At 47.7% G+C, this 27,792-nt stretch overlaps 1 protein-coding gene across 2 annotated transcripts in view; it reads right to left on the reverse strand.

Moving 5' to 3' along the window:
* Positions 1-1,550: 1,550 nt before the first annotated feature.
* The window catches only part of LOC143828870 (4-trimethylaminobutyraldehyde dehydrogenase-like), a 45,612-nt gene continuing 19,370 nt past the window's right edge, over positions 1,551-27,792 (reverse strand). For both annotated transcript variants that reach the window (XM_077319035.1, XM_077319034.1), the window contains exons 7-12: positions 21,289-21,429; positions 20,409-20,597; positions 8,833-8,920; positions 7,802-7,943; positions 7,349-7,461; positions 1,551-1,891 (exon numbers count right to left, since the gene is read on the reverse strand). In XM_077319035.1, the coding sequence (XP_077175150.1) occupies positions 1,797-1,891; positions 7,349-7,461; positions 7,802-7,943; positions 8,833-8,920; positions 20,409-20,597; positions 21,289-21,429 (768 nt within the window). In that variant the 3' untranslated portion in view covers positions 1,551-1,796. The remainder of the gene's footprint in view (positions 1,892-7,348; positions 7,462-7,801; positions 7,944-8,832; positions 8,921-20,408; positions 20,598-21,288; positions 21,430-27,792) is intronic.

Raw genomic sequence — 27,792 nt, forward strand, 5'->3', positions numbered from 1 at the left:
CAGGCCACGGGGAGCCCGGCCCGGACGCGCTTCTGCAAGCAGCCGAAAAGGCCGGGAGGAGAGCGGCGCCGTCCCTCCCCGCTCCAAGGGCCGCCCCAGCCCAGCCCGGCCCGGCCAGCCCTCGGCGCTCTCGACGGGAGAGAAGGGGCGGAGAAGGGGCGGCCGCGCGGGGCTGCCTTGGCCGGGCTCCGGAGACGCCCCCCCCTCGCAAGGGCCCCCCGCCCGGGCCCCGCAAGGACCGAGCCCTCCTGCCTGCCTGCCTGGCCGGCCACCCGGGCTTCTGCCTCGCCCTCTCGCTCCGGAGCCACGCGCCCTTCTCCCGCCTGCGCCCCGCGCGCGCCTGCGCAGCTCCGCCCCCACGGCCTGCGGGAGGGGGGATAGCCGCGCCCCCCCCGCCTCTTCCTCCGAGCCCGCCGAGTCCCGCCTGCCGCCCAGCCGCTCCCTGCGCCGAGTCCCCAGGCAGAGGCCGGGAGGGGGCGGCAAGGCGGCCCTTGTGCGCCCCTCGGAGTAGCCGCCCGCGAGGAAGGAGGAGGAGGCCTGCCTGCCTGCCGGCCGGGCACACACTCCCTCCCCTTACTGCCCCGTGCCTGGCCGGAGAGGCCGCGACGCCACTCAAAGCCTCACTCCCGCTTTGGCTTCATGCCCAGGGAACAGCAGCAGCAGCAGCAGCAGCAGCTCCATCCCTCGGCTGATCTCTGTGAAAATGCAGCACAAGGGAAGAAAGACGTTTCAGAGTCCAGCCACAGAGAGTGGTCAGCTCTGGTGACAACCAAGTGCAAACACTACACAGCAGAGAGCAAACTAAGGACAAAACATCATCGGGGTCCCTGCACAGCTGTACGTTCGGTCATACTTTCCTTCAAGCAAAAAGTATTAGCCAGGGAAGTAGCAAATAATTTCATTGGACTCCCAAGAATATTCACAGGAAGGCACCCCCCCCCCCGCCGCCAAAAAGGATGTAGGTGGAATCTAAGGTTGTGGCCAGAGCCTCCTGTGGCCCAGAGTGGTAAGGCAGCAGAAATGCAGTCTGAATCTCTACCCATGGGGTTGGGAGTTCGATCAAGGTTGACTCAGCCTTCCATCCTTCCGAGGTTGGTAAAATGAGTACCCAGCTTGCTTGCTGGGGGGTAAACGGTAATGACTGGGGAAGGCACTGTCAAACCACCCCGTATTGAATCTGCCATGAAAACGCTGGAGGGCGTCACCCCAAGGGTCAGACATGACTTGGTGCTTACACAGGGGATACCTTTACCTTTACCTTTAAGGTTGTGGCCAGTAAACAGTTTCTCCCTGCAACGTGCCCCTGCCACAAAGGAGAGTGGTCTCTTCAGGACTAGTAGAAGTCTTAACCTTTCCCCCTCCTCTCACTGTGGCTCCCCCAAAGGCCTACAGCTGGGAGTCCCTGTGTGAATGGCCACATGCGTGTGTTCCCTGAAGGTAACACCATTGGTTGGCTCCTGCGGACAGCAGTTGTCTCCCGTCATCCCATGGCAGAGTTCCTGTGGAGTCTGACCTAGGAGAGATTACCCAGGTTTTTGTTCAAGGTCGGGTCCTTTATTTACTTTAAAAATTCTGTACAAAAGTTCCTGCCTAGGAAAGGCAGCAATCCCGCACTGCACCCGTTATCAGCTCCTTCCTGCATGAGAAGAAAGGGCCATGAAGGTGAATGGTGGGCAAGATGCTCAGCTGTCAACTCAGCCCCTGCTGCTCCCAAGTGTGGAAAAGGCCTTCCAATGGGGCATTTGCGACTCCCTGCTCCTCAAGCCTCCAGGAGGCAGCCGGTGGGGCTGAAGACACTAAAATACCGATTCCACGTTGCTCATCTCCACCAGGACAGTCTTCAGCTGAGAGTAATAAGCAATCGCTGCTGTGCCGTTCTCTCGGCCAAACCCTGAGAGAGAGAGAGAGCATTCAGAGTGCCTGGGATGGCCCCCCCCCCACCCCGTGGCCCTGGATGCCTGCTTGCCAGCCTCCGTGAAAGGCAAAACTGGACATCCAATTCAAAGCCTGTTGCATAGACGCATCCCTACACATCCGTCCTCTCTGGCATTGCAGAAGAAAACATGATGGCCCTGAACTCTTAGCGTGTAAGGGATAGAAACAATTTCATACTTTCAGGGGTGGGGACCATTTTGGATGAAGTAGTGCCTGAAAGTGGGTGTCATACTAGGATGTTGATGGAGGAAGTCTGAGGGGGAGGTGGGGGGAGAGTCGGTTTCCCATTCTCTTTGTGTTACTTCAAGTAGGCATGCCGTCTTCTTTGTAAGGAAATAGCTGTGCCTACATTTGGCTACTTAAACATAATCTGGCATCATATAAATGTACACTTTCCAACACCCCATTTTATTTAAAAGCAGATAAACTGCTCGGATAAGACCAGAGGACTTTTAATTTCAGGGGATCTTAGGGCAGCATGGGGATCGACCCGTTACCCTGGAGGCTGAACTTTGTGCATCTGAATGAAGCTTACCTCTGAGACTTGGTAGCTCCCATCCTATCTCTCTGCCTATGAATTATAGACATAGTCTACCCCCTACACAATGCAATGCAGGAACACACAACTATCTGCCAACCCGCAGTAGTCCCAATTTCATGCCACAGTGATCCCCCCACCAAAAATCTCCAGAATCCAGCCTGGCCTGGAGGAAATTCACCTACCATCCCACAGTGGTGATCAGCAATTTCCTGGGTATATAGGGAAGGGCCACACAACATAAACACTGAAACATCCCTGCCTGCCCACCCACTCACAATTTGCCTAAGTTCATATATTTTTCAGGAAATTTTTTTTTACATTCAAAGTAGTTCAGCAGTGGAATAGGCTGCCTAAGAAGGAGGTGAGCTCCCCCTCACTGGCAGTCTTCAAGCAAAGGTTGGATACACACTTTTCTTGGATGCTTTAGGATGCTTTGGGCTGATCCTGCGTTGAGCAGTGGGTTGGACTAGATGGCCTGTATGGCCCCTTCCAACTCTATGATTCTATGATGAAGAAGAAGAAGAAGAGTTGGTTCTTATATGCCGCTTTTCCCTACCCGAAGGAGGCTCAAAGCGGCTTACAGTCGCCATCCCTGTCCTCTCCTAACAACAGACACCCTGACAACTGAGGGAGAGTTGCTGCTGACCAGTACTTGCACTGCCTAGACATTACAATGGACCTCCAGGACACTCATCCCATCATCTGCAGTGAGTGTGACATGATTGCCTTCCTCCCAGAAGACAAGATGGACTACAGCTGCCCCAAGTGTAAGCTGGTAAGACTTTTGGAGGAAAAGATTAGGGCACTAGAAAACAGAATTATTACTCTGACCCAAAGTAAGGAAGGGGAGGAGTTCATAGACCAGAGCCCTGCAACTCGGAATAAAGAGAATACAACCAGTCCTGAAGAGGATAAGGAGATTGACCACAATAGGGAGCCTCTGCAGACAGTTCGGAAAAAGACTCAACGGCGAAGAGCGAGACAGTTCTTTCTGAGGTCAGGGACCGCCTCTGGGGTGATCTCCAGCACCATCAATATTGAAATCACCAATTGAAGCATACTTTGGCAAAGCTCAACAGAAAAGACTGACTTGTCTTCAGTATAAAGATTTAATAGGAGAGGGGAAAACAAACAGTGTGGTGGTTGGTGTCTGCTACCCACCGCCTGACCAACGAGAGGATGTGGATGCTGCACTTTGTGAGCAGATTGAGAAAATATCCAAACGGCAGGACCTTGTCATCATGGGTGACTTCAATTTCCCAGATGTGTGCTGGGAAACAGACTCTGCGAAGCGTCCTCAGTCATGCAAGTTTCTGACCTGCCTGGCTGACAATTTCATTTATCAAATGGTAGATGAACCCACAAGAGGTTCAGCCATACAGGACTTAATACTGACCAACAGGGAAGAGTTGGTGGATGAGGTGAAGGAGGTGGGGACCCTAGGGGGAAGTGACCATGTCCTCATAGAATTCCTTTTGAGATGGGGAGCCAAGGAAGCTTGTAGCCAGACATGGATGTTGGATTTTCATAGGGCAAACTTTAATAAACTCAGAGACATGATGAGTGTCATACCATGGACGAGAATGCTGGAAGGGAAGGGAGCATGTGAAGGGTGGGCGCTACTCAAACAGGAGCTATTGCATGCTCAATCAATGACTATCCCAGAAAGACGAAAACACTGCAGGAGCTCTAAGAAGCCTATTTGGATGAACAGAGAACTTCAAGAGGATCAAGAAAGAAAAGGAAAATGTTCAGGAAATGGAGCGAAGGACAGAGCTCTAAAGAAGAGTACCTACAGGTTACTAGGCACTGTAGATCAATCATAAGAAAGGCCAAAGCTGAGAGTGAGCTAAGATTGGCCAGGGAAGCCCATTGTAAAAAGAAAAGATTTTTCAGTTATGTGAGGAGCAAACGTAAAGTCAAGGAGGCAATACGCCCACTGTTGGGTGCGGATGGACAAACTCTAACGGAAGATGCAGAGAAAGCAGAAAGGCTTAGTGCCTATTTTACATCTGTTTTTTCCCACAGGTCAAAGTGTTTAGGCACATCTAGAGATGGCCGTAGCCAAAGGACAGTGTCTGGGTGGCAGGTTAACATGGATAGAGAGGTTGTCGAGAGGCATTTAGCTGCACTGGATGAGTTCAAATCCCCAAATCCACCAAATTGGGAGGACTGGCAAATACTCCAGAAGATAGAGACAGAGTTCAACAAGATCTGAACACAATGGAAAAATGGGCAAATGAGAACAAGATGCAATTTAATAAAGATAAGTGTAAAGTTCTGCATCTGGGTCAGAAAAATGAAAAGCATGCCTACTGGATGGGGGATACGCTTCTAGGTAACACTGTGTGTGAACAAGACCTTGGGGTACTTGTGGATTGTAAACTAAACATGAGCAGGCAGTGTGATACAGTGGTAAAAAAGGCAAATGCCATTTTGGGCTGTATCAACACAGGCATCACATCAAAATCACAAGATGTCATAGTCCCATTGTATACGGCACTGGTCAGACCACACCTGGAGTACTGTGTGCAGTTCTGGAGGCCTCACTTCAAGAAGGATGTAGATAAAATTGAAAGGGTACAGAGGAGAGCGACGAAGATGATCTGGGGCCAAGGGACCAAGCCCTATGAAGATAGGTTGAGGGACTTGGGAATGTTCAGCCTGGAGAAAAGGAGGTTGAGAGGGGACATGATAGCCCTCTTTAAGTATTTGAAAGGTTGTCACTTGGAGGAGGGCAGGATGCTGTTTCTGTTGGCTGCAGAGGAGAGGACACGCAGTAATGGGTTTAAACTTCAAGTACAACGATATATGCTAGATATCAGGAAAAAAAATTTCACATTCCCCTATGGTCCCTTCCAACTCTATGATTCTATGATTCTATGATTCTATGATTCTATGATTCTATGATTCTATGATTCTATGATTCTATGATTCTATGATTCTATGATTGGCCAGGGAAGCCCACTGTAACAAGAAAAGATTTTTTAGTTATGTGAGGAGCAAACGTAAAGTAAAGGAGGCAATAGGCCCACTGTTGAGTGCGGATGGACAAACTCTAACAGAAGATGCAGAGAAAGCAGAAAGGCTTTTCCCCCACAGGTCAAAGGGTTTAGGCACAGCTAGAGATGGCCGTAGCCAAAGGATAGTGTCTGGGTGGCAGGTTAACATGGATAGAGAGGTTGTCGAGCGGCATTTAGCTGCACTGGATTAGTTCAAATCCCCTGGTCCGGATGAAATGCACCCGAGAGTGCTCAAAGTACTTTCCAGAGAACTTTCACAACCCTTATCCATCATCTTCGGGACCTCTTTAAGGACTGGAGATGTCCCGGAGGATTGGAAGAGAGCAAGTGAGGACAATTTGGTGATCCAAGGAAGTCAGCATGGATTTGTCTCCAACAGGTCCTGCCAGACCAACCTAGTTTCCTTTTTTGACCAAGTAACAGGTTTGCTGGATCGGGGAAATTTGGTTGATGTCATTTACTTGGATTTTAGTAAAGCTTTTGACAAGGTTCCCCATGATGTTCTGATGGATAAGTTGAAGGACTGCAATCTGGATTTTCAGATCGTTAGGTGGATAGGGAATTGGTTAGAGAACCGCACTCAAAGAGTTGTTGTCAATGGTGTTTCATCAGACTGGAGAGAGGTGAGTAGCGGGGTACCTCAGGGTTCGGTGCTCGGCCCGGTACTTTTTAACATATTTATTAATGATCTAGATGAGGGGGTGGAGGGACTACTCATCAAGTTTGCAGATGACACCAAATTGGGAGGACTGGCAAATACTCCGGAAGATAGAGACAGAGTTCAACGAGATCTGAACACAATGGAAAAATGGGCAAATGAGAACAAGATGCAATTTAATAAAGATAAGTGTAAAGTTCTGCATCTGGGTCAGAAAAATGAAAAGCATGCCTTTAAAATTGAAAGGGTACAGAGGAGAGCGACGAAGATGATCTGGGGCCAAGGGACCAAGCCCTATGAAGATAGGTTGAGGGACTTGGGAATGTTCAGCCTGGAGAAAAGGACGTTGAGAGGGGACATGATAGCCCTCTTTAAGTATTTGAAAGGTTGTCACTTGGAGGAGGGCAGGATGCTGTTTCTGCTGGCTGCAGAGGAAAGGACACGCAGTAATGGGTTTAAACTTCAAGTACAACGATATAGGCTAGATATCAGGAAAAAGTTTTTCACAGTCAGAGTAGTTCAGCAGTGGAATAGGCTGCCTAAGGAGGTGGTGAGCGCCCCCTCACTGGAAATCTTCAAGCAAAGGTTGGATACACACTTTTCTTGGATGCTTTAGGATGCTTAGGGCTAATCCTGCGTTGAGCAGGGGGTTGGACTAGATGGCCTGTATGGCCCCTTCCAACTCTATGATTCTATGATTCTATGATTCTATGATTCAAACGTTATTCTAATCTTCAAAAAAGAAAGGAAGGATGACCCAGGAAATTATAGACCAGTGAGTCTGACCTCTGTTGTGGGGAAGATAATGGAGCAGATATTAAAGGGAGCGATCTGCAAACATCTGGAGGACCATTTGGTGATCCAAGGAAGTCAGCATGGATTTGTCTCCAACAGGTCCTGTCAGACCAACTTGGTTTCCTTTTTTTACCAAGTGACAGGTTTGCTGGATCGGGGAAATTCGGTTGATGTCATTTACTTGGTTTTTTTGCAGACGACACCAAATTGGGAGGATTGGCAAATACTTTCCATCAGCATGAGAAGTTCCAGCTCTTCCTTCTTATTGCCCAGGCTTCGGGCGTTAGTATAAAGGCATCTGAATCCTTTTACTTTTGGTTCCCTGAGGCATCTGAATCCTTTTACTTTTGGTTCCAGTCAAGCAGGGTGGCTGCAGAGAATGTGGGCATGAGTTACCTGACATCTTGTATCCTCCAAAGGGAAGCTCGACAGGCGTAATGTTGTAGTTGTTGATGAAGCACATCCCCGCTTGCAGCCCAGCCACCACCCTGTGCGCCCTTTGGAGATCCCTGGGGAGTAAAAAGGAAGGAGGGGTTAAGCATGACTTTTTCTTTCCGAGCAGGCAGCATTTCCAAAAGGAACAGCAGAGTGTGCCAGTTTATAACCGGCAAGTTCGCCACTTTCAGCAGGTACCAGAAGATGACGAGGGTATACGGCTGTCCTGGGCAAGAGCAGCTGCAGAGCCGCATCTCACTCTCTGTGCTTGGGGTTGGCTTGCTGTCTCCTGCCTCTTAGCCTTCACACATTCCTACTGTTGAGGGCCCAGAGGCTGCTGCCTGCTCACTTGGGCCCCACACTTCTTCCCCACCACCCCTCTCCCCAAACCAGCTCCATTTTTGCCAGCAATACCTGGTGAAGACACCCCCCGCCAGGCCAAAGCAGGTATGGTTGGCTCTCCTCAGGGCCTCCTCCTCTGTATCAAAGGGCAGGATGGACATGACTGGCCCAAAGATCTCCTCCTGGACACAGGTCATGTTGTCTTCACAGTTTCCTGAGAGCAACATGATAAATAATTCTTTGGCTGCGTGATACTTAAGACCAAGCCAACCATTCTGAGCAGGAAATGCTCTTCTCAACACTAGTTATCCTGCAGGGAGGAAGCTGGTGGGATGTGAACTACCTGACTTCATGCTACAATTTGCTGCACTAGGAATAGGGTAAGTGGCTAAACTCAACGTCCAATCCTGTATGTTTCTTTCTTTATACTTCAATTTGTAGACCACCTTCCCTGCAAGTGGGCTTAGGGAGGTTGACAACACAAACCCACATTAGAACCATCTTAAAAACACAAACATTTTACAATCTAGCATATCGCCTGTTGATCACGTAGCTATGCTTAGAGTTTGGGGCACTGATGGGCAATATTACCCTCAGACTTATGTGAGAGGAGAGGACATGCAGTAATGGGTCTAAACTACAAGTACAACGATATAGGCTAGATATCAGAAAAAAATTTTTTACAGTCAGAGTAGTTCATCAGTGGAATAGGCTGCCTAAGGAGGTGGTGAGCTTCCCCTCACTGGCAGTCTTCAAGCAAAGGTTGGATACACACTTTTCTTGGATGCTTTAGGATGCTTAGGGCTGATCCTGCGTAGAGCAGGGGGTTGGACTAGATGGCCTGAATAGTCCCTTCCAACTCTATGATTCTATGAGAGGAAGGAAAGGGCTTCCATCTCTTCCTAGCCAGACATTGGTACCTGTCCTCCTTTCCAGGGCTGAAAAGGAGCATTGCTTCCTCACCAGCATTCCTGCAGCTGGCACACTGTCTAACATCTAGCCTGTCCATATGTCACCAGACGCCTCCACCACTATCACTAAGTGCAATCAGTGTCTCGGAGTGCTGGAGTGTTAGAAGCGAGATTCGACAACAGTGCCCCTACCTAATATACAGGGAGACATGTAGAAGCCGTGGCTCAGCTTGGGGTCGTCTGGTACATAGGCCTCGCCTCCACACAGCACCTCTGCCCCCTGGAAACAAAACACAGCAGAAGCAAAGGGAAGGGACCATGTTTATCTCATTCCCAGAAGCATCGTCTGCCACAATCTCAGAAGGGGCAAAAGCACAGAATGATTCTGAGGCCCAGCTGTCCATCATGGTCCCTGCCTGTGGCATGGGCAAGTGAGTGCCCACATGCTTAAATGGGAAAAGAAGTCCAAATAGGTCAAATGCAACAGGAACATTTCTAGATGCTAGAACATTTCTCATGCTGATGGAAAGGTATGATCTAATAGGCATCACAGAAACTTGGTGGAATGATTCCCATGACTGGAATGTAATGGTGGATGGATATGAACTGTTCAGAAAAAACAGAATAGATCGAAGAGGTGGAGGAGTGGCACTGTATGTGAGGAAAGGGCTTACCTGTCAGGAAATTCTAGTGAAGGAGAGTATATCTACAGTGGAAAGCATCTGGGCGATGCAAAGTGCTACACTCAATATGCCAGCAAATTTGGAAAACTCAACAATGGCCACAGGATTGGAAAAGGTCAGTTTACATTCCAATCCCAAAGAAGGGCAATGCCAAAGAATGTTCAAACTACCGCACCATTGCACTCATTTCTCATGCTAGCAAAGTTATGCTCAAAATCCTACAAGCTAGGCTCCAGCAATATGTGGACCGAGAACTTCCAGAAGTACAGGCAGGATTTCGAAGAGGCAGAGGAACTAGAGATCAAATTGCCAACATACGCTGGATCATGGAGAAAGCTAGGGAGTTCCAGAAGAACATCTACTTCTGCTTCATTGACTATGCCAAATCCTTTGATTGAGTGGAGCACAACAAATTGTGTCAAGTTCTTAAAGAGATGGGAATACCAGAGCATCTTATTTGTATCTTGAGAAACCTATATGCAGGTCAAGAATCAACAGTGAGAACCGGGCATGGAATCACTGATTGGTTCAAAATTGAGAAAGGAGTTTGGCAAGGCTGTATACTGTCGCCTTGCCTATTTAACTTGTATGCGAAGCACTCTGAATAAAGAGGATACTACCAGTCCTGAGGAGGATGACGATGATGATTGTTATTATTGTTATTATTGTTATTATTGTTATTATTGTTATTATTGTTATTATTGTTATTATTGTTATTATTGTTATTATTGTTATTATTGTTATTATTTATATCCCGCCTCCCCCAGGAGGCTCGAGGCGGGTCACATAAAAACCAATCCCCTAAAACAATGGTCCCCAACCTGCGGTCTGCGGCCCGGTGCCGGGAGGCGAAGGCCAGGGCGCCGGGCCGCGGTTCCCTCTCCCCGCCCCCCCGCAGTAAAAAACTTCCCAGGCTGCAAGCTTGCGGCCCGGGAAGCTTCTTACTGCGGGAGGGGGGGAGAGGGAATCAGGGCCGTGCCGCGCATTGCGCATGCGTGGCTCGGCCACACATGCGCGCTGCGCGGCTGAAATCGCACATGGCTTGCTGGTCCCCAGCCGAAGAAAGGTTGGGGACCACTGCCCTAAAACAATAAAAGCACAATAAAACATAATACAATTAATACAAAAGTTACAACAAGAATGGCGGCAAAATTCAATATAGCTAACCCAATTCCACACCCCCTAAGAAGGGAAAGGGAGGTGGCAGATGAGAGACGCAACCGGCACATTTGTCAGAGGGGCTAGATCTTCTTGCTGCCCGGACTCAACCGAAAGCCTGGTGGAAGAGCTCCGTCTTGCAGGCCCCGCGGAACAATGACAATTCCTGCAGGGCCCACAGCTCTGGAGGAAAGGAGGTTGAGAGGGGACACGATAGCCCTCTTTAAGTATTTGATTGTCACTTGGAGGAGGGCAGGATGCTGTTTCCGTTGACTGCAGAGGAAAGGACACGCAGTAATGGGTTTAAACTACAAGTACAACGATATAGGCTAGATATCAGGCAAAAAAAATTCACATAGTTCAGCAGTGGAATAGGCTGCCTAAGGAGGTGGTGAGCTCCCCCTCACTGGTAGTCTTCAAGCAAAGGTTGGATACACACTTTTCTTGGATGCTTTAGGATGCTTAGGGCTGATTCTGCGTTGAGCAGGGGGCTGGACTAGATGGTCTGTATAGCCCCTTCCAACTCTACAATTCTATGATTCTATGACATTTGTATGTTAAACTTGTGGAGAGCAAACACAGGACCAGTTTTCTGCCTCTAAGGAGCTCAAAATTGAAGTAAGTGAAGTGATGGGTATAAAAAAAAAAAACTAAAACCAGAATACTGGATGATCTTGATAGGCTCCAGAAGTGGGCTAAACTGAATAAAATGTTCAATAGGGACAAATGTAAAGTTCTGCATTTAGGTAGGAAAAACCAAATATACCAATATAAGATGGGGGAGACTTGTCTTCGCAGTAGCATGTACAAAAAGGATCTAGGAGTCTCAGTAGACCATACATTGAACATGAGTCAGCAGTGTGACTCAGTGGCTGAAAAGACAAATGGGATTTTGTGCTGTATCGTGTCCAGATCACGGGAGGTGATGGTACCACTTTCCTCTGCTCTGCTCTTGTCCCATGAAAGGTGATGAGGAAGGGGGGGGAAGGTGGTGTTGGGAGAGGGCACAGTAGCGATGGCTGGCTAAGGTTGCGGGGTTGAGAAGGGGGGGGGAAGCGGTGATGGAGTTGTGCGGGGATGGAGGGGCTGCAGGGAAGCTCAAGCGAGGCTGGAAAACAATGTGGTGGTTGGTGTCTGCTACTGAACGCTTGACCAACGAGAGAATGTGGATGCTGCACTTTGTGAGCAGCTTGAGAAAATATCCAAGCGGCAGGACCTTGTCATCATGGGTGACTTCAATTTCCCAGATGTGTGCTGGGAAACAAACTCTGTGAAGCGTCCTCAGTCATGTAACGTCTGACCTGCCTGGCTGACAATTTCATTTATCAAATGGTAGATGAACCCACAAGAGGTTCAGCCATACCGGATTTAATACTGACCAACAGGCAAGAGTTGGTGGATGAGGATGAGGAATGGATCGCCATTTGGCTGGGCCCGACCCCCTAACCCGAGAGGTGTGTTGCTTGCCAGGGGCGAAAATTAAAGATGTTTCAGAAAGGCTGTCCAAACTCCTCAAATCTATGGATCGCTACCCATTTGTGATGGTCCATGTGGGAACGAATGACATGTCCCTGAATACTATCGCTCCTATTAAAAAAGACTATCAAGATCTGGGGAGGAAGCTCAGGCAAATGGGTGCACAAGTGGTATTCTCTTCAATCTTGCCTGTCAAGGGAAGAGGAATTTCGTTGGGAGAGGATAATGGAGGTGAATCACTGGCTGCGTAGTTGGTGCCGGCAGGAGAGATTTGGTTTCTGGGACCATGGCATAGGCTTTCTTGAGGAAGGCCTACTAGCACCTGATGGACTGCACTTATCGAAACTGGGGAAGAATGTGTTTGGCAGGAACCTGGGGAGATTCATCAGGAGAGTTTTAAACTAAAGCCACTAGGGGAAGGAGACGATCAACATAGGGAGTGTATGGAAGGAAAACGACCGGAGGCAGCCCAACTGGCAAGGCCAGCTCATAGGGAACCAAATGTCTTTCAGATGTCTTTATACTAATGCCCGAAGCATGGGCAATAAAAAGGAAGAGCAGGAACTTCTCATGCTGATGGAAAGGTATGATCTAGTAGGCATCACAGAAACTTGGTCGAATGATTCTCATGACTGGAATGTAATGGTGGATGGATATGAACTGTTCAGAAAAAACAGAATAGATCGAAGAGGTGGAGGAGTGGCACTGTATGTGAGAAAAGGGCTTGCCTGTCAGGAAATTCTAGTGACGGAGAGCATATCTACACTGGAAAGCATCTGGGTGAAAATAAGCGAGGGGAAAACAGTGTGGTGGTTGGTGTCTGCTACCGACCGCCTGACCAACGAGAGAATGTGGATGCTGCACTTGAGAAAATATCCAAGCGGCAGGACCTTGTCATCATGGGTGACTTCAATTTCCCAGATGTGTGCTGGGAAACAAACTCTGCAAAGCGTCCTCAGTCATGTAACGTCTGACCTGCCTGGCTGACAATTTCATTTATCAAATGGTAGATGAGCCCACCCCCTTCAAGGATCGCTGCCTTGTTGTGGCAAGGGGGCTTGCGTAGTTCAGTGAAGCTATGAGCTATGCTGTGCAGGGCCACCCAAGACGGACAGGTCATAGCTGAGAGCTCTGACAAAAGGTGATCCACTGGAGAAGGAAATGGCAAACCACTCCAGTATCTTTGCCATGAAAACTCTATGGACAGTTCCAATAGGCATAACGATATGACTCCGGAAGATGAGCCCCTCAGGTCGGAAGGTGTCCAATATGCTACTGGGGATGAGCAGACGGCTAGTACAAGTAGCGCCAGAATGAATGAAGCGGCTGGGCCAAAGCCGAAAGGACGCTCAGTTGTGGAAGTAACTGGTGGCGAAAAGACAGTCCGATGCTGTAAAGATTTTTATTCCATAGGAACCTGGAACGTCAGATCCATGAATCAAGGCAAGCTGGACATGGTCAAACAAGAAATGACAAGACTGAACATCGACATTTTAGGAATCGGTGAACTAAAATGGACAGGAATGGGTGAATTTAATTCAGATGACCATCAGGTATACTACTGTAGACAAGAATCTCGCAGAAGAAATGGAGTAGCCTTCATAATCAATAAGAGAGTAGGAAAAGCAGTCTTGGGATACAATCCCCCAAATGACAGAATGATCTCAGTTCGAATCCAAGGCAAACCATTCAACATCACAGTGATCCAGGTCTATGCCCCAACCACTGCTGCTGAAGAGGATGAAGTTGATCAGTTCTATGAAGCCCTACAACACCTTCTAGAAGCAACGCCAAAAAATGATGTGCTTATCATCATGGGGGATTGGAATGCTAAAGTAGGAAGCCAAAAGATAACCGGGATAACAGGCAAGTTTGGCCTTGGAGTACAAAATGAAGCAGGGCATAGGCTGGTAGAATTTTGTCAAGAGAATACAATGGTCATAGCAAACACTCTTTTCCAACAACCCAAGAGACGACTCTACACATGGACATCACCAGACGGTCAACACAGAAATCAGATTGACTATGTGCTCTGCAGCCAAAGATGGAAAAGTTCTATCCAGTCAATAAAAACAAGACCAGGAGCTGATTGTGGTTCAGATCATGAGCTTCTTGTTGCAAAATTTAGGCTTAAATTGAAGAAAGTAGGGAAAAGCACTAGGCCACTCAGGTATGAACTAAATCATATCCCTGACGAATACACAGTAGAGGTGACAAATAGATTTAAGGAATTAGATCTGATAGACAGAGTGCCTGAAGAACTATGGACGGAGGTTCGCAACATTGTACAAGAGGTAGCAACTAAAACCATTCCAAAGAAAAAGAAATGCAAGAAATCAAAATGGCTGTCTGAGGAAGCTTTACAAATAGCTAAGGAGAGAAGGGAAGTGAAAGGCAAGGGAGAAAGAGAAAGATACACCCAACTGAATGCAGAATTCCAGAGAAAAGCTAGAAGAGATAAGAATGCCTTCTTAAATGAACAGTGCAAACAAATAGAAGAAAACAATAGAATGGGGAGGACCAGAGATCTTTTCAAGAAAATTGGAGATATGAAGAGAACGTTTCATGCAAAGTTGGGTATGATAAGGGACCAAAATGGTAGGGACCTCACAGAAGCAGAAGAGATTAAACAAAGTTGGCAAAATTATACAGAACAACTATACAAGAGCGAGCTTAACATCCCTGATGACCACGGTGGGGTAGTTACTGACCTGGAGCCAGACATCCTGGAATGTGAAGTCAAATGGGCCTTAGGAAGTCTGAGCAACAATAAAGCTAGTGGTGGTGACAGCATTCCAGTTGAACTATTCAAAATCTTAAAGGACGATGCAGTAAAAGTGCTACACTCAATATGCCAGCAAATTTGGAAAACTCAACAATGGCCACAGGATTGGAAAAGGTCAGTTTACATTCCAATCCCAAAGAAGGGCAATGCCAAAGAATGTTCAAACTACCGCACCATTGCACTAATTTCTCATGCTAGCAAAGTTATGCTCAAAATCCTACAAGCTAGGCTCCAGCAATATGTGGACCAAGAACTTCCAGAAGTACAGGCAGGATTTCGAAGAGGCAGAGGAACTAGAGATCAAATTGCCAACGTACGCTGGATCATGGAGAAAGCTAGGGAGTACCAGAAGAACGTCTACTTCTGCTTCATTGACTATGCTAAAGCCTTTGATTGTGTGGAGCACAAAAAATTGTGGCAAGTTCTTAAAGAGATGGGAATACCAGAGCATCTTATTTGTCTCTTGAGAAATTTATATGCAGGTCAAGAAGCAACAGTGAGAACTGAACATGGAATCACTGACTGGTTCAAAATTGAGAAAGGAGTTTGGCAAGGCTGTATACTGTCGCCTTGCCTATTTAACTTGTATGCAGAGCACATCATGAGAAATGCGGGATTAGAGGAGTCACAAATTGGGATCAAGATTGCAGGGAGAAATATCAACAACCTCAGATATGCAGATGATACCACTCTAATGGCAGAAAGTGAAGAGGAACTAAAGAGCCTGCTGATGCGGGTGAAGGAGGAGAGTGCAAAAGTTGGCTTGAAACTCAACATCAAGAAAACAAAGATCATGGCATCCGGCCCTCTCAATTCCTGGGAAATAGATGGGGAAGAAATGGAGATAGTGACAGATTTTATTTTCCTGGGCTCCAAGATCACTGCAGATGGGGAATGCAGCAAAGAAATTAAAAGATGCTTGCTCCTGGGGAGGAAAGCTATGGCAAATCTAGAAAGCATCCTAAAAAGCAGAGACATCACCCTGCCAACAAAAGTGCGTTTAGTCAAGGCTATGGTATTCCCAGTTGCAATGTATGGCTGCGAGAGTTGGACCATAAGGAAGGCCGAGATTCAAAGAATTGAGGCTTTTGAACTCTGGTGCTGGAGAAGACTCTTGCGAGTCCCTTGGACTGCAAGGCGAACAAACCGGTCAGTCCTAGAGGAGATCAACCCTGACTGCTCTTTAGAAGGCCAGATCCTGAAGATGACACTCAAATACTTTGGCCACCTCATGAGAAGGAAGGACTCCCTGGAGAAGAGCCTAATGCTGGGAGCGATCGAGGGCAAAAGAAGAAGGGGACGACAGAGAATGAGGTGGCTGGAAGGAGTCACTGAAGCAGTAGGTGCAAATTTAAATGGACTCCGGGGAATGGTAGAGGACAGGAAGGCCTGGAGGATCATTGGCCATGGGGTCGCGATGGGTCGGACACGACTTCGCACATAACAACAACAAGATGAATCCACAAGAGGTTCAGCCATACTGGACTTAATACTGACCAACAGGCAAGAGTTGGTGGATGAGGTGAAGGAGGTGGGGACCCTAGGGGGAAACGACAATGTCCTCATAGAATTCCTTTTGAGATGGGGAACCAAGGAAGCTTGTAGCCAGACGCGGATGTTGGATTTTCGTAGGGCAAACTTTAATACACTCAGAGACATGATGAGTGTCATACCATGGACGAGAATGCTGGAAGGGAAGGGAGCATGTGAAGGGTGGGCGCTACTCAAACAAAAGCTATTTCATGCTCAATCAATGACTATCCCAGAAAGACAAAAACACTGCAGGAGCTCTAAGAAGCCTATTTGGATGAACAGAGAACTTCAAGAGGAACTAAGAAAGAAAAGGAAAATGTTCAAGAAATGGAGGGAAGGACAGAGCTCTAAAGAAGAGTACCTACAGGTTACTAGGCACTGTAGATCAGAAAAAGATTCAGAGAAAGCAGAAAGGCTTTTTCCCCACAGGTCAAAGGCTTTAGGCACATCTAGAGATGGCCGTAGCCAAAGGATAGTGTCTGGGTGGCAGGTTAATATGGATAGAGAGGCTGTTGAGAGGCATTTAGCTGCACTGGATGAGTTCAAATCCCCTGGTCCGGATGAAATGCACCCGAGAGTACTCAAAGAACTTTTCAGAGAACTTGCACAGCCCTTGTCCATCATCTTCGGAACCTCTTTAAAGACTGGAGATGTCCCGGAGGACTGGAAGAGAGCAAACGTTATTCCGATCTTCAAAAAAGGGAGGAAGGATGACCCAGGAAACTACAGACCAGTGAGTCTGACCTCTGTTGTGGGGAAGATAATGGAGCAGATATTAAAGGGAGCGATCTGCAAACATCTGGAGGACAATTTGGTGATCCAAGGAAGTCAGCATGGATTTGTCTCCAACAGGTCCTGCCAGACCAACCTAGTTTCCTTTTTTGACCAGGTAACAGGTTTGCTGGATCGGGGAAATTCGGTTGATGTCATTTACTTGGATTTTAGTAAAGCTTTTGACAAGGTTCCCCATGGTGTTCTGATGGATAAGTTGAAGGACTGCAATCTGGATTTTCAGATAGTTAGGTGGATAGGGAATTGGTTAGAGAACCGCACTCAAAGAGTTGTTGTCAATGGTTTTACATCAGACTGGAGAGAGGTGAGTAGCGGGGTACCTCAGGGCTCTGTGCTCGGCCTGGTACTTTTTAACATATTTATTAATGATCTAGTTGAGGGGGTGGAGGGACTACTCATCAAGTTTGCAGATGACACCAAATTGGGAGGACTGGAAAATACTCCGGAAGATAGAGACAGAGTTCAACGAGATCTGAACACAATGGAAAAATGGGCAAATGAGAACAAGATGCAATTTAATAAAGATAAGTGTAAAGTTCTGCATCTGGGTCAGAAAAATGAAAAGCATGCCTACTGGATGGGGGATACGCTTCTAGGTAGCACTGTGTGTGAACGAGACCTTGGGGTACTTGTGGATTGTAAACTAAACATGAGCAGGCAGTGTGATGCAGCGGTAAAAAAGGCAAATGCCATTTTGGGCTGTATCAACACAGGCATCACATCAAAATCACAAGATGTCATAGTCCCATTGTATACGGCACTGGTCAGACCACACCTGGAGTACTGTGTGCAGTTCTGGAGGCCTCACTTCAAGAAGGACGTCGATAAAATTGAAAGGGTACAGAGGAGAGCGACGAAGATGATCTGGGGCCAAGGGACCAAGCCCTATGAAGATGGGTTGAGGGACTTGGGAATGTTCAGCCTGGAGAAAAGGAGGTTGAGAGGGGACATGATAGCCCTCCTTAAGTATTTGATAGGTTGTCACTTGGAGGAGGGCAGGATGCTGTTTCTGTTGGCTGCAGAGGAGAGGACACGCAGTAATGGGTTTAAACTTCAAGTACAACGATATAGGCTAGATATCAGGAAAAAAATGTTCACGGTCAGAGTTGTTCAGCAGTGGAATAGGCTGCCTAAGGAGGTGGTGAGCTCCCCCTCACTGGCAGTCTTCAAGCAAAGGCTGGATACACACTTTTCTTGGATGCTTTAGGATGCTTAGGGCTGATCCTGCGTTGAGCAGGGGGTTGGACTAGATGGCCTATATGGCCCCTTCGAACTCTATGATTCTATGATTCTATGATTCTATAAATTGAAGGACTGCAATCTGGATTTTCAGATAGTTAGGTGGATAGGGAATTGGTTAGAGAACCGCACTCAAAGAGTTGTTGTCAATGGTGTTTCATCAGACTGGAGGGAGGTGAGTAGTGGGGTACCTCAGGGCTTGGTGCTCGGCCCGGTACTTTTTAACATATTTCTTAATGATCTAGATGAGGGGGTAGAGGGACAACTCATCAAGTTTGCAGATGACACCAAATTGGCAAATGTTCCGGAAGATAGAGACAGAGTTCAACGAGATCTGAACACAATGGAAAAATGAGCAAATGAGAACAAGATGCAATTTAATAAAGATAAGTGTAGAGTTCTGCATTTGGGTCAGAAAAATGAAAAGCATGCCTACTGGATGGGGGATACGCTTCTAGGTAACACTGTGTGTGAACGAGACCTTGGGGTACTTGTGGATTGTAAAAGAGGAGAGCGACGAAGATGATCTGGGGCCAGGGGACCAAACCCTATGAAGATAGGTTGAGGGATTTGGGAATGTTCAGCCTGGAGAAAAGGAGGTTGAGAGGGGACATGATAGTCCTCTTTAAGTATTTGAAAGGTTGTCATTTGGAGAAGTGCAGGATGCTGTTCCCCTTGGCTGCATCCTATAGAATCATAGAATTATAGAGTTGGAAGGGGCCATACAGGCCATCTAGTCCAACCCCCTGCTCAACGCAGGATCAGCCGAAAGTATTCTAAAGCATCCAAGAAAAGTGTTTATCCAACCTTTGCTTGGAGACTGCCAGTTCCACTGCTGAACTACTCTGACTGTGAAAACGTTTTTCCTAATATCTAGCCTATATCATTGTACTTGTAGTTTAAACCCTCTGCAGCCAATGGGAACAGCATCCTGCTCTCCTCCAAAAGACAACCTTTCAAATATTTAAAGACCCAACCCAAGGGGAGGAGAGATCGCCGGGAGGATTCACCGGCTCAGAGGTCTTCTTTGTCTGAGCGGGGAGTCCCCAGGCGGCCGAGGCGTGGCCGGGCCAAGCAGCCAATGGCGAGCTGCGCTTTGCGCGGCTCCCCATTGGTCGCTTGGCCCCCGAGTGGCACTCGGAGGGGCGAATCACCCTTCCGAGTTTTTATCCCAGACAGGGCCCACCCTAACTCCTCCCCAGGAAGCCTTAGCGCTTTATTTAATCAGCTCCGCAGGAGCGGTTAAAGATAAGTGTAAAGTTCTGCATCTGGGTCAGAAAAATGAAAAGCATACCTACTGGATGGGGGATACGCTTCTAGGTAACACTGTGTGTGAACGAGACCTTGGGGTACTTGTGGATTGTAAACGAAACATGAGCAGGCAGTGTGATGCAGCGGTAAAAACAGTGAATGCCATTTTGGACTGTATCAACAGGGGCATCACATCAAAATCACATGATGTCATAGTCCCATTGTATATGGCACTGGTCAGACCACACCTGGAGTACTGTGTGCAGTTCTGGAGGCCTCACTTCAAAAAGGACGTAGATAAAATTGAAAGGGTACAGAGGAGAGCAACGAGGATGATCTGGGGCCAAAGGGACCAAGCCCTATGAAGATAGGTTGAGGGACTCAGCCCTAAGCATCCTAAAGCATCCAAGAAAAGTGTGTATCCAACCTTTGCTTGAAGACTGCCAGTGAGGGAGAGTTCACCACCTCCTTAGGCAGCCTATTCCACTGCTGAACTACTCTGACTGTGAAAATATTTTTCCTGATATCTAGCCTATATCGTTGTACTTGAAGCTTAAACCCATTACTACGTGTCCTCTCCTCTGCAGCCAACGGAAACAGCATCGTGCCCTCCTCCAAGTGACAACCTTTCAAATACTTAAAGAGGGCTATCATGTCCCCTCTCAACCTCCTTTTCTCCAGGCTGAACATTCCCAAGTCCCTCAACCTATCTTCATAGGGCTTGGTCCCTTGGCCCCAGATCGATTTAATTCTCTTTTGAAACTTATAATCACCTTGCCCTGTGTTGTGACAGATCCATTGCTCAGAACTCAGGCCTCTCTTGCTTGGTGCCAGTCACTTGGTGCTCTCACCTGCTCCTTGGCTTGTGTCACAAAACTCAGCACCTTCTTCAGGTGGGGATGGTTGATAAGTGCTCCCATCCTGGTGTCATTCAGCAGAGGGTCACCAATTTTTATTTTTTGGGTCTGTATCACCACTTCCTTGGTAAAGGCATGCAGAATGTCACGTTGTACAAACACCCGTGTTCCATTGGAGCATACCTGAAACACAGATTGAGGTCTGAGAATGACCCCTCACCCCACCCCAACTGCACCTCATCACCAGTTCTGGAAGCACCAACATGTTCCCCCCACCCTGTGCCCTTGTTCACTGGGTCACTGCTCTTGACCTTTCCATTTGTCCTGTGAGCACGAAGAAACTTGAATCCTAGCACATGCCAAAAAAAGTGACCTCAGTCTGCTTCCTCAAACCATGCCACAAATTCTGTTCATCTTTAAGATCCCACTTGGCCCTTTCCTACTGCTGCAGACCAACTAGAATCGCTACCTATCTGATTTTCTCTTTGAGGAAGGAGTTCCCAGTAACTAAGTGGGTTTTCAGTCATAGACCATGGGAAGTGAATTGCCTCACAACATTTGGATTGTTGAGGCAAAAATTCCTCAATGGTCTCTTCTACCCCCAATCATCAAAAATGTAATCAAAACCTAAATGAGTAACGTTTTTGTCCCTGCTGCCCTGCAGCGTCTTCCACGGGGTCAATGGCCTTCTTCTTCCAGCCCCAGAGGGCTCTATTGCCCAGAGCCATATGGAAGGCCGGTATAAAAAATATAAATAAATAAATAAATAAATAAATAAATAAATAAATAAATAAATAAATAAATAAATACATACATACATACATACATACATACATACATACATACATACATACATACATACATACATACATACCTCCCCTTGGCTGAGGAAATTGGCCATGAGGGCTCCTTTCACCGCATTCTCCAGGACACAGTCAGAAAAGATAATGAGGGGGGATTTGCCCCCTAATTCCAGAGTGACTGGCTTGACCCCATGCGATGCCATCTCCATAATCTAGCAAAATGGGCAAATGAGAACAGGATGCAATTTAATAAAGATAAGTGTAAAGTTCTGCATCTGGGTCAGAAAAATGAAAAGCATGCCTACTGGATGGGGGATATGCTTCTAGGCCAACTCCGGGATATAATCAACCTTTCCCTGAGTTCCGTGGAATTCCCCGAGCGGCTGAAGGAGGCGGTGGTTCACCCTCTCCTGAAAAAACCAACGCTGGACCCGCAGGACCCTGCCAACTACCGCCCGGTGTCGCACCTAGCGTTCCTGGGCAAGGTGGTGGAAAGGGCTGCGGCGGACCAGCTCCTAGCTTTCTTGGATGAAACTTCGGCACTCGATCCATATCAGTCTGGCTTCCGCCCTGGCCATGGGGTGGAGACGGTGTTGGTCGCCCTGCTGGATGATCTCCGTCGCCAGCTGGATAGAGGCGGGTCAGCCATGATGGTCCTTCTGGATCTGTCGGCTGCTTTCGACATTGTGGACCATGAGATATTGGTCCACCGCCTCGCCAGTACGGGGATACGGGGTACAGCCTTGTGCTGGATATGCTCCTTCCTCCTGAACCTGACCCAGAGGGATGCAGTGGGGGATGAGCTCTCGCGCCCTTATGGACTCCCTTGTGGGGTCCCACAGGGCGCTGTTCTCTCCCCCACAGTATTTAACATCTTCATGCACCCTCTGGCCCAGCTGGTACGGAGTTTTGGGTTGGGCTGCCATCAGTACGCTGACGACACCCAGCTCTATCTCCTCATGGACGGCCACCCGGACTCTCCCTCGGAACCATTCACCAAATGTTTGGAAGCGGTGACAGAATGGTTTGAGCAGAGTCGCCTGAAACTCAACCCCTCCAAGACGGAGGTCCTGTGGCTGGGACGTAGGGGACGGGAACAGGAAGCGCATTTACCTACCCTGGCAGGGGCGCATCTTACCATCGCATCCCAGGCCAGAAACTTGGGTGTGACCATTGATGCCTCCCTGACTATGGAGGCGCAGGTCAGGAAAGTAGCCGGCCAGGCATTTTCCCATCTTCGCCAAGCTCGGCTACTAGCGCCCTACCTGTCCCCCGAACACCTGGCCACTGTGATCCATGCAATGGTCACCTCCAGATTAGATTTCTGTAACTCGCTCTACGCGGGCCTACCCCTGTCTCTGATCCGGAAACTCCAGCTAGTACAAAATGCAGCTGCTAGGGTCCTCACCGGCACACCGGCACACCTCACCGGCCCACATCCAGCCTGTGTTGAGGCAGCTGCACTGGTTACCAATTGCTGTCCAGATCCGGTTCAAGGTTCTGGTTCTAACCTTTATGGCTTTACGCGGGCTGGGACCCACATACCTGAGGAACCGCCTAGTGCCCTATGCCCCCCGCAGGGCTCTGCGCTCTGCGAGTGAGAATCTTCTGGTCGTTCCCAGCCCTAGGGAAGCACGCCTAGCCTCGACCAGGGCCAGGGCCTTTTCGGTCCTGGCCCCCACCTGGTGGAATGAGCTCCCGGGAGAGCTGCGGGCCCTGCGGGACCTTTCAACATTCCGCAGGGCCTGCAAGATGGAGCTCTTCCGCCAGGTCTATGGTTGAGGCTGGGGCTGCTGGGGTACATCAACTACTCTCCCCTGGGCTTCTTCTTGAACATCGTTGACCTCCTTCTCCTCCACCCCCCCTTTTTTAGGAAGGGGGGTAGGAAGGGGGGTAGGAAGGGGATCTTATTATTGTGCCGCCATGTTGTGACATTTTAAAGTCTTTTAATGGGTTTTAATGGGGTTTTTAAGACACTGTAACCCGCCAGGAGCCATTTGGGAGTGGCGGGAAATAAATTGAAATAATAATAATAATAATAATAATAATAATAATAATAATAATAATAATAATAATAATAATAATAATAATAATAATAATAAGTAACACTGTGTGTGAACGAGACCTTGGGGTACTTGTGGATTGTAAACTAAACATGAGCAGGCAGTGTGATGCAGCGGAAAAAAAGGCAAATGCCATTTTGGCTGTATCAACAGGGGCATCACATCAAAATCACAAGATATCATAGTCCCATTGTATACGGCACTGGTCAGACCACACCTGGAGTATTGTGTGCAGTTCTGGAGGCCTCATTTCAAAAAGGACGTAGATAAAATTGAAAGGGTACAGAGGAGAGCGACGAAGATGATCTGGGGCCAAGGGACCAAGCCCTATGAAGATAGGTTGAGGGACTTGGGAATGTTCAGCCCGGAGAAAAGGAGGTTGAGAGGGGACATGAGAGCCCTCTTTAAGTATTTTAAAGGTTGTCACTTGGAGGAAGGCAGGATGCTGTTCCCATTGGCTGCAGAGGAGAGGACACGCAGTAATGGGTTTAAACTTCAAGTACAATGATATAGGCTAGATATCAGGAAAAAAATTTTCACAGTCAGAGTAGTTCAGCAGTGGAATAGGCTGCCTAAGGAGGTGGTGAACTCCCCCTCGCAGTCTTCAAGCAAAGGTTGGATACACACTTTTCTTGGATGCTTTAGTATGCTTAGGGCTGATCCTGCGTAGAGCAGGGGGTTGGACTAGATGGCCTGTATGGCCCCTTCCAACTCTATGATTCTATGATTCTATGATTCTATGATTCTATGTAATGGGTTTAAACTACAAGTAAAACGATATAGGTTAGATATCAGGGAAAAAAAATTCACAGAGTAGTTCAGCAGTGGAATAGGCTGCTTAAGGAGGTGGTGAGCTCCCCCTCCCTGGCCGTTTTCAAGCAAATGTTAGATACACACTTTTCTTGGATGCTTTAGGATGCTTTGGGCTGATCCTGCATTGAGCAGGGGGGTTGGACTAGATGGACTGTATGGCCCCTTCCAAGTCTATGATTCTGTGATTCATATGGAAGGAAATAAAATCAGTTTTATGAGAAAGCTGGGAAGTTTATGCAAGCCTAGTCAGCTCTCTCAACTGAGGAAAAGGGCTGTTCCCAGCCACTGAGTGGATGTCCCTTCCCCGTCCGCACTAGGAATCCTGTGCTTGACCCCAGATGCTGAGTCCAACCTGGCCGCTGCACTGTGTAATGCCCTGGCTACCTCTAGACTATATTACTTTCAATGCACTTTTTGTGGGGCTGACCTAGGAAAGTGTTTGGAAATATCAATGAGATGCAGTGGTAAAAAAGGCGAATGCCATTTTGGGCTGTATCTACAGGGGCATCACATCAAAATCACAAGATGTCATAGTCCCATTGTATACGGCACTGGTCAGACCACACCTGGAGTACTGTGTGCAGTTCTGGAGGCCTCACTTCAAGAAGGACGTAGATAATATTGAAAGGGTACAGAGGAGAGCGACGAAGATGATCTGGGGCCAAGGGACCTAGCCCTATGAAGATAGATTGAGGGACTTGGGAATGTTCAGCCTGGAGAAAAGGAGGTTGAGAGGGGACGTGATAGCCCTCTTTAAGTATTTGAAAGGTTGTCACTTGGAGGAGGGCAGGATGCTGTTTCCGTTGGCTGCAGAGGAGAGGACACGCAGTAATGGGTTTAAACTTCAAGTACAACGATATAGGCTAGATATCAGGAAAAAGTTTTTCACAGTCAGAGTAGTTCAGCAGTGGAATAGGCTGCCTAAGGAGGTGGTGAGCTCCCCCTCACTGGGAGTCTTCAAGCAAAGGTTGGATGCACACTTTTCTTGGATGCTTTAGGATGCTTTGGACTGATCCTGCGTTGAGCAGGGGGTTGGACTAGATGGCCTGTATGGCCCCTTCCAACTCTATGATTCTATGATTCTATGATTCTATGATTATTCTCCTTTTTGGAATGCTGTGACCTGCCTTGATTCTCAGCATGAAAGGCAGACTAGAGGTGAAGTAAATAAGAGTTTCTTCTCCCCAAGGAGAGAGCCATGGTCACTAGTTTAAGGACCGTGCATAGGTGCCATGTGGACAAGCTGGTCAGGCACCTGCACCCACTAGCTGAAATCCACTCAGTCCACTTTCCTCCATTGGGAGATGGTTTGCACCTCACAAGGGAAAGAAAAAATGTCTTTGCGGAGAGTCTTGCAGACCTAGGTGTAGTCTGCTTGGGCTTCCCGTCTAGACTGAATTCTATTTGCATTTTGATTTGGAGCGTTTTAAGTTTTCCCTCTGCAACAAACATGATTAATTTGTGGTGACCGTATCTTTCCCCTGCGATATCCTGGAGTGGATATAAGCCTCAATATTTCAGAAACCACCGTGCAGATCTGTACTCTTTGTGAAATAACTCTGCCTTGTGCCTCCTGCCTCAAAGGCAAGGAAGTCTTCTGAATGGCCAGGGCATCAGTTCAAAGTCTTCCCAGTTGCAAGGCTTCCCTTAAAGTGACTGTGCTCCAGAAGCCCTAACTTCTCTCAGCAGAGATTTGCCTCTTGGTCCCCCCCCCCCTGCTGTCTCCAATCCCTCAATCAAGAAAAGAGATTCCTGCTGCACTTGGCTCCTCCCCACTTCTGAGCTTCCACTTTCTGTTTCAAAGGGGAAAGGAAAGGAGGGGGATAGAGGAAGACCCGAGTTCAAGTTGATCTGAATTCAGCAGGATCCACAACAGAATAAACAAAGTAAGTGCAGAATCAGCCCTGGTGAGGTGGGCTTTAAACTAAGTCCAATGCGGGAGTGAGATGTACATTCAAAGCCCAATTCAATTATGGGATGTAGATGGGAAAACTGCAGACTTAAAGGGAATGGCACATATGCAGAGAACTATTAACCTACAGGAAAGTTCAAAAACTAAAAGCCTGGGGTACTCATATGAAAGATTCCAATGTTTCTACAGTAAGGTAAAGGTAAAGGTATCCCCTGTGTAAGCACCGGCTCATGTCTGACCCTTTGGGTGACGCCCTCTAGCGTTTTCATGGCAGACTCAATACAGGGTGGTTTGCCAGTACCATCCCCAGTCATTACCATTTACCCCCCCAGCAAGCTGGGTACTCATTTTACCGACCTTGGAAGGATGGAAGGCTGAGTCAACCTTGAGCCAGCTTCTGAGATCGAACTCCCAGCCTCATGGTCATAGGTTCAGACTGCATGTCTGCTGCCTTACCATTCTGCGCCACAAGAGGCTCTTTGTCTCTACACTAATGTGAGTGTCCTGCATAGTGCAGAGGGTTGGACTAGATGACCCATGAGGTCCCTTCCAACTCTATTATTCTATGTAGTCCTAATAAAGGAACGAGACTATGATCTAATGCAGGGGTAGTCAACCTGTGGTCCTCCAGATATTCATGGACTACAATTCCCATGAGCCCCTGCCAGCAAACACTGACTACCCCTGATCTAATGGATAACTCTCACAACTGGAATACTAGAATTTAGGGGTACAACATTTAAAAGGGACAGAGAAATAAAGAAGGGGGGAGGAAATATATGTGTCTGAACATGAGAGTTCAGCTGAGAGTCTTTGGGTAAAAGTAAAAGGAGTAGGAAATAATAGTGGTATTATGGTGGGGGTTTGCTGTAGACCGCCAGGCCAAGCAGAGGGATGAGATGCTCCTAGACCAGATTACAAAGTTCTTGGAGAGACAGGACCTAGTGGTCATGAGAGATTTGAATTACCCAGATATCTATTGGAAGACCAGCTCTGCTAAAAATGAAAAGTCCAATAAATTCTTGACGTCTTTCTGACAACTTCATTTCCCAGAAAGTGGAAGGGGCAACCAGGGGGTCTGCTATTTTAGACTTACCAATAGGGAAGAACCGGTTGACAAGGTAAAAGTTGTGGGTGTTCTTGGTAGTATTGACCATGTGATTTTGGACTTTATGATCTTAGAATCATAGAATAATAGAGTTGGAAGGGACCTCATGGGTCATCTAGTCCAACCCTCTGCACTATGCAGGACACTCACATCCCTACCTCTCATCTACTGTAACCTGGCACACCTTTGCCTTCACAGAATCAGCCTCTCCGTCAGATGGCTATCTAGCCTCTGTTTAAAAATGTCCGAAGATGGAGAACGCACCACCTCCCGAGGAAGCCTGTTTCACTGAGAAACCACTCTAACTGTCAGGAACTTCTTCCGGATGTTTAGATGGAATTTCTTTCGAATTAATGTCATCCTATTCGTTCTCGTCTGTCCCTCTGGGGCAAGAGAGAACAATTCTGCTCCATCCTCTATATGGCACCCTTTTAAATACTTGAAAATGGTTATCAGATCTCCTCTCAGTTGTCTCCTCTCTAGGCTAAACAGACCAAGCTCCTCCAACCTTTCTTCATACGTGTTGGTTTACAAACCCCTCACCATCTTTGTTGCCCTCCTCTGGACACGTTCTAGTTTGTCAACATCGTCTTCAATCGGGGTGACCAAAACTGAACACAGTATTCCAAGTGAGGCCGAACCAGAACAGAGTAAAGCGGTACCATCACCTCCTGTGATC

Source organism: Paroedura picta, chromosome 2, assembly GCF_049243985.1.
Source record: "Paroedura picta isolate Pp20150507F chromosome 2, Ppicta_v3.0, whole genome shotgun sequence".
Lineage (NCBI taxonomy): Eukaryota > Metazoa > Chordata > Lepidosauria > Squamata > Gekkonidae > Paroedura > Paroedura picta.